General features: G+C 36.7%; 1 protein-coding gene across 1 annotated transcript in view; it reads right to left on the bottom strand.

Moving 5' to 3' along the window:
- Positions 1–6518: 6518 nt before the first annotated feature.
- Positions 6519–10589, bottom strand: part of naa50 (N-alpha-acetyltransferase 50, NatE catalytic subunit) — a 21590-nt gene continuing 17519 nt past the window's right edge. The window contains exons 4-5 of the mRNA XM_007891794.2: positions 9109–9175; positions 6519–7821 (exon numbers count right to left, since the gene is read on the bottom strand). Of these exons, the coding sequence (XP_007889985.1) occupies positions 7644–7821; positions 9109–9175 (245 nt within the window). The 3' untranslated portion in view covers positions 6519–7643. The remainder of the gene's footprint in view (positions 7822–9108; positions 9176–10589) is intronic.

Genomic DNA, 10589 nt, shown 5'->3' with positions numbered 1-10589 from the left:
TCACTGTGATGTCATTGAGATTGACGGCGCCGCTGGCCCGGCCTGCGCCAATCACCAAGAGGCGAGGGGGCGGGGCTACCCGCTCATGCTCTGTGTCCCTTTAAAGGAGCTCAGTTCACAAGATTGGTTTGGGTGAAGAGACCCTTTTTTTTTTGACCCCTCTGATCATATCCTTGCAGGACACCCGCCCTACTGTCACCATCACAGCCATCACGCTGTGTTTTATATCAATCCTTGCATTTTATATGTAATAATAATAATAATCCTTGCATTTGATACAGCGCCTTATCACATCGTCGGGACATTTCAAAGCACTTCACAGGTTATACTGTAATGTGGAGTGACTGTGTATTTTGTGGCCGAAACCCGGCAGCCAACTGCATACAGCAGTGTCCCACAAACAGTCATGGATTAAGTGCCCAAATTATTATTCTTTTGAAGGGATTATTAGAAAAGCGATCTGCCAATTGACGTAACAAGCAGGTTCCTACTTACTTATTGCTGGGTAAACAGAGGCGTGTGTGGAGTAAGGAAATTTGCAAAAGGTTTCGCTCTTACCCGCCCGGAAATCGAATCCAGATCCACACTTGCGAGTGCTCTTACCACTACGTTACATATTAATATATAATGCCATATCATGTCGAGACATCTCAAAGCACTCCACAGAATATATTGTAAAGTGAATTAACTGTATATTTTGTGGGCGTTTTAAACTAATCCTAGTCTCTTAACACCTTTCCTGGCTTACTGTTCTAGTCATTAATTACCCTCTGGGTAAAGTGAAACCTCCTGATATCTGGCCTGAAATTGCTGTTTCAAACTGTAAACCTATTTGTTAATCATAACACTCCTAGCCTTGCCTTTCATACAAGATTCATATAGAGTTGTGAGATTACATTTCCCCAGCAGGCCGCAGAGGCAGAATTTTGGATATTTATAAGAGCTAGAAAGATACTTGGGAGGCAAAGTTTTAATGGGTTTGGAGTAAAGGCAGGGAAATTGAATTTTTGAGGGTCAGCTGGGTGCCTGACACATGCGGAAACTCATCACCATGCTTAAGAGTATTCAAACCAAACAGAATTTCATGCACCCCACCTTATACATGGAAATTCCTGAGTTATTTATTGGAATACGCACCATCTCCCTAGAGGGATGCATCCTGCTTACCTAAATCCAGAGAGTATTAGGCACAATTTGGCAAGAGCTAAGATTCGGGGACCACCCAATCTGTTATAAATTTGGCTTGCCTGGTTAAAAGGAGCTGCCTGAGAAGAATCCCTGCCCCCAGTTACTGGTCTGCCCCTCCAAGTTCTGCCAATGAGCCAGACTGGCTGTGCTGGCATCAAGAATGTCATGGGAGTACTGTGGACCCACCTGACTGAGGACCCAGACTACCAAGACTGCCATAGAGGGCTGGCTCAATGCCAGCGGGAATGTCAGAATCTTTCCATTCTTTCTATTTGTGACCTTTGCTTCTATGTTCCTTTTGCCCCTCTACTGCTTTCAATCCTTCACCATCTCTCCTCTGTGCTCCACTTCCACAATTATATCCTTTCCTGGTTTCACCCTTACAGCAGGACCACTGGTGTTCTGACCGATTGCTTGTCAGACATTGTGTTAGATGAGCTTCAAAATTTTTCAGTTGAATGTCAATACGAATGAAACTCTCCAGCTTGGCTGTATCACAGGTACTGACTGCATCGACCTGCACAGATGTTTCTTCCACCTTGTAGAATGGATACAGAACCTCAATGTCTTGTTCAACCCCACACTATCTTTTAAGCCCTAAATCCAGGCTTTCACTTGTTTGGCTTTCACACTATCAGTCATTGATCAGCAACAGATGTATACATCAAATTTCATTGTTTTTTTTTGTCGACTCCCTCTCTTAGCTGTTCCCACAATCTCACTGAAACTATCCCAAACCTCACTGATTTTCAAGATTTGTAAATTATGCATTATTTTGTGAATAGACATGCAGACTTGTGTTGTAATGGATTGTTGAGTTATCATATTTTTGTCAAAAAGGAGATATAAAATTTAGTGGTGGGTTATCTGACCGATGTTCCCTTTACATCCTTTTAATGACTTTCTCAACATGTTCAATTACATGGTGCATCAATCCAGAAACTGTTCTGGCATTATATTCCAAACCTCACAAGTTGGGTGCAGCCAAACAACACCGTTATAATGTTGGAGCACTGTACACCATTTCCAGACATAGTAACATATGGCAACCTGTAACAATAGCAAGTCCTGCTAATAAATGAAAGTGTGTCACACTGACCCATGGGAACCCCGCTCCAATGCAATATACTATATATCTAGTTATTGGAGCTCCGTTGGGTCACTGTGGCAGTGGTTACTGTCGTCGGGTGTTGCCGCGTGCAATTCTCGTTATTAATCATCTCATATTATATCCCAATATTAAAAGTACTGTCCCTCTTCTGCTCTCTCCATCTTGAAGAACATCTACATAAAGAATTACCTCGCCTTCACACAAGTTGCACAATTGCTCAGACAGTGGGATATTACAGCCAAAGTAGCATTCAAAAATGATCAGGAATGGAAATCCTAATCTAACCTCTCTCCTGGCCAAGGGACGTTGAATCTATTGCTCTCCCACTGCCCAAATGAAATTGATGAATTGAACATATGGCTTTTGTACATCTTAGAACCACAATCACGTGACTGTATGAATAAAAACACTCACCATACATTGCATTTATGCCTCCATGCTTCAATTTAAAGACCACAAAATGCTTTTTAATCAGGAATCCTACTGTTGTTATATTCTTAGCAAAATATTTTACTTCGGGTACTGGGGAGGGGGCACCAATGGACCCTGATACAATCACCACATTACAAGATTCCTTTGAATAAAGGGCTTTCTGCCTATTTGATCTCATCCTTCCAGAATATCCACCCCAGCCTCAAGATGCTTATTAAACGAGTCCAGTGGCCTGGTCGTAAACATCCTTCCTGGTATCTTGTTCCAGGCGTTATCTATCATCTGGGTAAAGGAAAACTTACTGCTATGTCTTGAAATTGCCCTTTGTAACTCTATGTCATCTTGTTGTACTGTCTTGGTGAATCCCAAAGTATTGCACTTATTTTTCAAACCCATTTAAAATTGTGTGCCTCTAGGCCTCCTTTCAAGTCTAAATATCTCCTTTCCAGACTGATGACGGTATATAATAAATTAGAATTCTTAAATTTGATATAGTGCCTATTATGTTGGGAAAATCTCTTAAACGTGCTTCACAGGATTTACTGTAACGTGGTGTGACTGTGTAGTACCTTGTGAGTTAATAAGCATTTTGTAGCAACCATTTATTCAATGGTTTCTACCCCTGCTGGATTATGACTCTCCACTTCTAGTAGAAGCAGAATAAGGAAGAACAAGTTTATCTGATAGGATTCTCTTAAAAAACAGTATAGGCATTTTACAAATGTTCCTGGGGGTCTGCTGGTTTCAAGTGAGTGTCTTTTACTCAGATGATTTTTTTGATGAAGGTGATGACCAAGAATACAGGTAAGGCATTTCTCAATTTTAACAAGAAACAATGCAACTTTAGTAATTTTATTTGAATTTTAGAAAAGCTAAAATGATACCACCATCCTGAAACTCGATTATCTTTTGAACTTGCATAATGTATAATAAACACTAAGCTCATGACAGGTATATATTCCATGTATCAAGAACAAATCTGTATCCAACACTACTTTAGATTCATTAAGAATAACTGGTCATGCAATAGAAGGCATCTTAAATTGCAAAGAAATAATTAGATAGATATTACAGTGACTTGAGCATTGTACTAACTTTATCAAGAAATAGCAAGCTGCAGAGTGCAAATTTGTGCATCCTTTTCTGTAACAGAAAAAGTGGGGGCTTCTTTGTTCTGGTAGAACAATCAGCTGCAATTCCTGGTCTTAGACTTAAATATGTTAACAAACTCATATTTTGTTTATACATCAGAATGCATCAGCTTTCTTTTATGAAACATAAAACAGCTTAAATTTGTAGAACATTCATTTCAAATAGCCTGTGTAAGTCAACATTTGTACTCAAAATGGAACTTTTAGATTTAAGGACAACTGCAGTCAAATTTGAAGACCTCCATTTTCCTGAGAGTTAAGAGTACTAACGAGTGATACGGATAAGAATGATAGAATTAGGTTATAAAATGGATTGAGTGACCACCAAAATACAAAATTGCTCAGCTTTGAAGTCAGATAAACATTATTGCACAGTAGAGACCACTCTGGTACATATAAGACAAATATAGCTCTACAGTCAAAAATGCATTAGTTGTAATTGTTTGCTTCAGTCATTTCTCCTTATACAGAGCAAAAACCTGTATTGCAAATCATTCACATATATGAGAAGACAATTATACTTAGTTGGATAGCTGATATAATTATATTCACGACAAAGGAAAAAAACGTGCGGTTTTGGTATTGATACTTCGGCCATTAAAGTTTCCAAAAAAAAAAGCTAGGAATATTAAGGAAGCTTGAATTGGACAATTAACCCCCTACTAGAATAAAGGTTACATTTTTAGTACAGGTCTAATAAAAATCTTATTCAAAATCTACATGCATTTTAAATACTTCTTACGGTGTATATTTTAACAGCAAACATCCTGCTGGATATTGTACTTTAAATTGCCACTTAAGTGTAGATGTAAACAGTTGGAGCTATAGGTTTTTGCTACAAGATCATAATGTTCTTACTGAAGGGTTGTTATCCATTTACTGGTTCTTAGGAATCAAAACATCAGACACAACCAGGTGGGATCCTATTTATTTGTACTTTTTGGGGGTTTTAAAATAATATTCAAATACATTTTATGCTCTCCCAAGCTACCATAAATGGATTGTATGATTATGACTATCATATAATTTTCTTGTAATAAAATAAGTTATGTTGATATGAACTGCATAATAATTCAGTTTTGTATATTAACCGCCAATTACTGCATTTTAATGTGCGGTTACATATTCAGCTAGTACAATTTAGCACCTTGTCATATTTCTATAGTTCTTGACAACTGCTCACACTGCAGTCTATAGAAGTATGAGGAAAGGGATTAGTGCTGCATGTTGTATAGATTATAAAACAGGGCAAACTCTGACGAATTAACCACAAAGGTGAAATTCAGATGCTTTTTGTGTCTGCATATGCACTTGAGACTCTGCAACACATGCAAGCTTCCAAATGACTTAAAATGCTACATAACCTTGAAATAGATCCCAACTACTTTAGAGAATATTGAAATTTATTTTACTGTGCAACTATTTAATCGAAAGGACAGACAACATAACTTAATAACCAAGGTAGCTCTAATAAATGAGTAAGTTACAAGTGGTTATTCCTATTTTGGCTGCAACACTTGTGACTAGTTTTTGAAGTTTATTTCCAGTACTTAACACTATTTGTTGCAATGAAGGGAAAACAGGGCTACAATGATGACACAATCATGTGTGACCACATTGGGTTGTCTATTGAGGTGGAAAGATGATGAAACAAGAACTGGGAACAGAGAGCAACAGTAATAAATGAAACCTTGAAAAACTAAAGCATGTGCAGGATAATTTTGTACTCCAGCAGTAGCACTGTCATCTAAATTATACAGGCTGAGTACGTGCTTAGGAGAATCAACCAAGGTGCAAGCAACAGATGGCATTTTGGAGTTGGAAACTATGATTACTAGTGTCTGGTTTGCTGGCATAATTGGCACACATAAAAGGGCAGCCAATGTGGGAACCATAAAAATTAATTTTCACAGATGAAAACAAAGCAATGCTCTCAAGTCACTAGTAAGATTTCATGGAATCAAGTCCCATTAGTAGCATCTGAGTAACACTACCATCAGTATTGTAATCAAAAAGTCAAACTAAATGTCACAAGTGTGGTATTTGGAAATGTCTGGACAGTCATCAGGAACATGGAGGTATGAATGGGAGAAAAAAAATCCACCACGGTTAAGGTTTACTCTATGTTGCATTTTAGCTTGTCCAGAATTTGACATTTTATTTAAAAAATACTTTTAAGAAAGAAAACAGTTCAAAGTTGAGACTGAAATCAACAATTTGACAAATTCTGAACACTAAAATGCTCACGAATAGACTAAATCTGGACACTGGTAGAATTCCTCCAATAATTTGTATGGGGAAAAGTGGTAAGGAACCTTGGAAATAAGACATTTTATATTTTCCCCCAATATTCTATTCATCTAAGCTGTCAAGACTTATTTTTTTAAGTGGGGGAGGAACCATTACCTTTTGCCCATGTGTACAAAGAGATTGTCAATGACCTGCAGTTACGTCACAGGAATATGTAGCACCCTACTGCTGCAAACCATTATTCAACACTGGAAAGACTTTGCAATGCTCTGTAAATAGAACAGTGGAACATTTGCAAAAATGGAATTTCAATTTATAATTTTATTCCCAAGATATAAAAGTTATTAGGGAGTTAAGAACTGTAAATTAATTTGTTACACCAAGGATTAGAAACAAGAGAACTGTGCTTTTAATAAACCTCATCTGAACATCAACTGTTACAGCCACATCTCTCACCATCAGCTATACACTCATATAAAATTTGACAGCATTTTGTAGAGCTTCACATCCTTCTTATTTTTCTTGCTTTCATCTTTATTTTCTTGTTCCTTTTTTAGTTTGGGGAGAACGGAACTATAATATGTACTTTTATTTTCAGAGCTTTCATTGTGTAACCAAATCCATGTCATGTTTCTTTTCTTTTGCCCATTTGGATTACTTTGAGTAGATTAATTTTAAGTTTATTTGGGTTCTGTTTTCATACCTTTAATGTTTTGCTCTTCTGACTGTAGTTTAATTAGTTCTTTAAGCTTTATATATTTACATTAATACCTTTCATTACCTGAATACTTAGTTTGCATTAACATCTATTGTACTTCTGATTTTATTTAATGCATCCTTTAGGTAGCAAATCTCGCTACTGTGAAACTACCTGGACTCAATGCAGTTATGGTACTGCTCTGTAGAATTAAAGTAGAATTATTAGGACTACTAACAAATAATAGGTGCTGACTAGTATTACACAGGCTATACAGATCTCACGCCTCCAGAAAAAACAGGACAGTTTCTGCTTAAAAACAAACTAGTAACTAGGCTATTGAATAGTGTCTTAAATTGCAACATATATTCTACGAATCAGATAAAAGCAGGAGAAATACCTGCAACAGGCACAATAAGTTCCTGGGACTTAATTCTTGAATGGACTAACATTAAATTTATCTTTACAGAAAATGAACTATGCATTTAAAATACAAAATCAGGTCACTTGTTTGCACATTTTTATTTTGAATTGAAAAAATATCCCATAGAACCTGGAAAAGTAATAAAAACATGCCCCAAACCCATGCTTTTAATTACAGTCCTGGCACATGGGTTGTTCATTTCAGACACATTAATTCTAATTGGTGGAAGTACAGAATGCTTTGCAGGAATAATTGAGTGGTTTCAGGAAATGTGGCAAAATTTAGCCACATATTGTTGAAAAGATCATCTCTTCTTGCTGCTCACTCCTCCTCCCCCCCCACCCCAAGGGTCTGCACAGACATTTTGGCGATAGACGTGCAAGATTATCCTTAATTTGACTTGTGGCTTTCCATGGTCTGGCCTGGGAAAAGGTTCTTGAGGGTTTTCTGCAAAACATGTGCATCAGCTGGCTCTATCCTCTTGTAGTAGTTCTTTTTAGTTTCTATTATTTCAAAGCCAAATTTCCTGTAGAATTCAATAGCTGATTCGTTGCTGATTTGAACATGCCTGAAACAATAAACGTAATATTAATAAAGTTCCCTTAGATTTCTGAACCAGTCATAAAAGGCTAATCCTTTTTCATTACAATGCTATAGATTCACAAATGGGTACCATAAAAGTTGTTTACTTCATCACTGTTACAAAATGATTTTCTGAATTTCATAAAACAAATCACTGAAACGTTCACAGGTAGGGAAATTAAAATACACATGGGGCTAATGAGCATCAATTTTGTTCTGGGAAATCTGAACAAAGTCATGCTGAATTGTGATCCGACTCGGTACACCTTTCTAGTCACCAGAAATAATCTCATTAGATATTGCTGCATGTTAGACCTCAATAAGAGCATTCAAAATAACTATAAACTACTTGAGAGATAACTAAATAGTACAGCATCAGGAGATCACTTAATCCCATGCTTACCCATCAAACCTGGAAAGAGTAACACTTTATTTTGCCTCTTGCGATGAAGAAACATCAGGACACTATTGCCACAAAAGAGGCAACAGAACTATTCCACGCAACAAGACTAACAAATCAAATTTAAGCCCTATCTGTAGAGTAACTGCCAACCCTAATCCATTTGGAGTTTAGGAACACAATCATGAAGCTAGTCTTCACTATCCCTTTTTTCAGGTAGATGTTATTTGGAATTCCAGGAAAAAGGACATGAGTAAAACAACTTCATGCTTCTGCTTGCAAGCGGGGAGTCTTTGGAGTTACGCTGATATGTCTGGCAATGGAAGTGTCATATCTCCAAAATAGGAAAAAGAACAGGAAATGCAGTTCTTTTTAGCACAATAAGCATGTAAAACAAATGTGTTACAGAGAAACACAGTTATAATGTAGTCCTGGAATACAGAAAATTTCAACCCGTGTTAAAAAAGCGTATTGAACAGTTGCTTTCTGGGTTGCGATGTCGCAGGGGTGTGCATGAGAACAGAAAACCACTTGGCAGCTCTCGCAAGACGTACTGCATGTGCTAATCCTGCAATGTGCAACATAACATACGAGTACTAATGTCACAATAATAGGATTTTCATCTTTGAAATCACAAAATGGCAGGGACCATTACCTACCTGGCTTAGGAGCAAGACATACTGAAGGACATTTTAACAGAGTTCCACTGTACCACTCCTTGGTTCAGAGGAGAATTAGTAAGAGATGAAGCAGTGGCCATAAGCATTCTGAATGGAAAGCGATAGTATTCGCTGCGCACCCACATATTCTTTAATCTTTTGGAAGACATCAATGACTGGTGTGTAGAACTTATTAAATGAAGTGCATACTTACAGATAAATATTGTCAAAAGTTCCATCCTTTTCACAGATGTTTAACACATGATTCAGCATTTTAGTTCCTTAGGGAAGTAAATTATAAAACATTTACTCAGCTGGCTCTTAGAAGCATTAAAATGTAGGCAGTAGACAAGCATACTCTTTTCCCAATCTAAAGTAGGATATACTGCAAAGCTGATGATACTATAAATTTTAGTTAGTTCTCTGAAGAACAGAAATTGATACTATTGTTATTATTTGATTTCCAGAAGGGTTTCTCTGGGATGGAACCATCATCTTATACATATGGAACAAAGTTAGTTTGTGTCCACCTGCCATTCCGTGATAACAATTCTCAAACTCTTCAGACTCAAAAGTGGATTGTTTTTCTCAGTACTGCAATCCTAAGCAAATTTACTTTGCTGTAGAATTCTTGCACCATACTAACAGATATATTGTTTCGATCCTCAAAATAGAAATAATCCTTCCATTTGAAATAGTTTTATCATGCCATCAAAACATCTAAATGTTATTCACAGAATTTATTGTAAAGTGCATTTTACAATAAATCCCATGAAAGTAAATACAGCAATAGGTTTGTGGGGAAATATAGCAGCCAATTTGCCCATAAACTTATTGCTGGATTTACTTTCATGGGGTACTTTAATTTGGACCACAAAAACAATTTTATGAACTGGTCAATCATTTGGGGCCATACCTAGGAAGCTTTTTCTAGTGCTTGAAAGAATTTCATCACCTTATCAATCTGTTTTCATCCAATACAAAAATTTAAACAGCTTAATCTTCATACTTTAACAAATACGTCACATAATATACAAAATGTATTTTGCAAGTGTCAGTAATAAGTAGTGACAATCAAAAATGTACTGTCAATTTTTTAAGGTATTGCTGAAGTTCTGTTAACAGATTATATTGCACATTCTTTCAATTAAATCAAGAGTAAAGAGGAACTCGTAAAGCCACAAGATGGGTACTTGTCAGCATTATAACCTAAATATCCTGGCTTTTCATTTGCTTGCATGGCTCAACGTGACTGAAAATTCTCTGTGTGAATACTTTGTTTGTGAAGTTGGACTTCATTGTTTTAAACTCTGAAGTAATAAGAAGTACAACAATGATAACCAATTTAGTCCATAATGTTAAGAGTGTGTCCTGGTCTTCTGATCCAACCTGGCTCTGAGGCATTACCTGCATGAAGGGCACTATATAAATACACATTATTCTGATGAATCTGGTCTTCCACACTCACTAATTCTCCACTATAAGACAACTTTTTTTTTATTTTGATCTTTTTTCCCAGGAATCTTACTGATACCTTGCTGTGATCGCTGCAGTATATTAAAACAGCATTAATATAGGGAATTTTTTTTAATATAGTGATGCATTCTCAATTTAGTATAGCTAGCTCAGGGTAAATAAATAGCATGAATGAATGTAGTATGAATCCAAAAAAAGACCCAATTCAAAAACATCTCA

This window comes from Callorhinchus milii, unplaced genomic scaffold (genome assembly GCF_018977255.1).
Source record: "Callorhinchus milii isolate IMCB2004 unplaced genomic scaffold, IMCB_Cmil_1.0 Scaffold4, whole genome shotgun sequence".
Classification (NCBI taxonomy): domain Eukaryota; kingdom Metazoa; phylum Chordata; class Chondrichthyes; order Chimaeriformes; family Callorhinchidae; genus Callorhinchus; species Callorhinchus milii.
The sequence above is the reverse complement of the archived record's forward strand: the minus strand, read 5'-3'. Positions and strand labels throughout refer to the sequence as shown.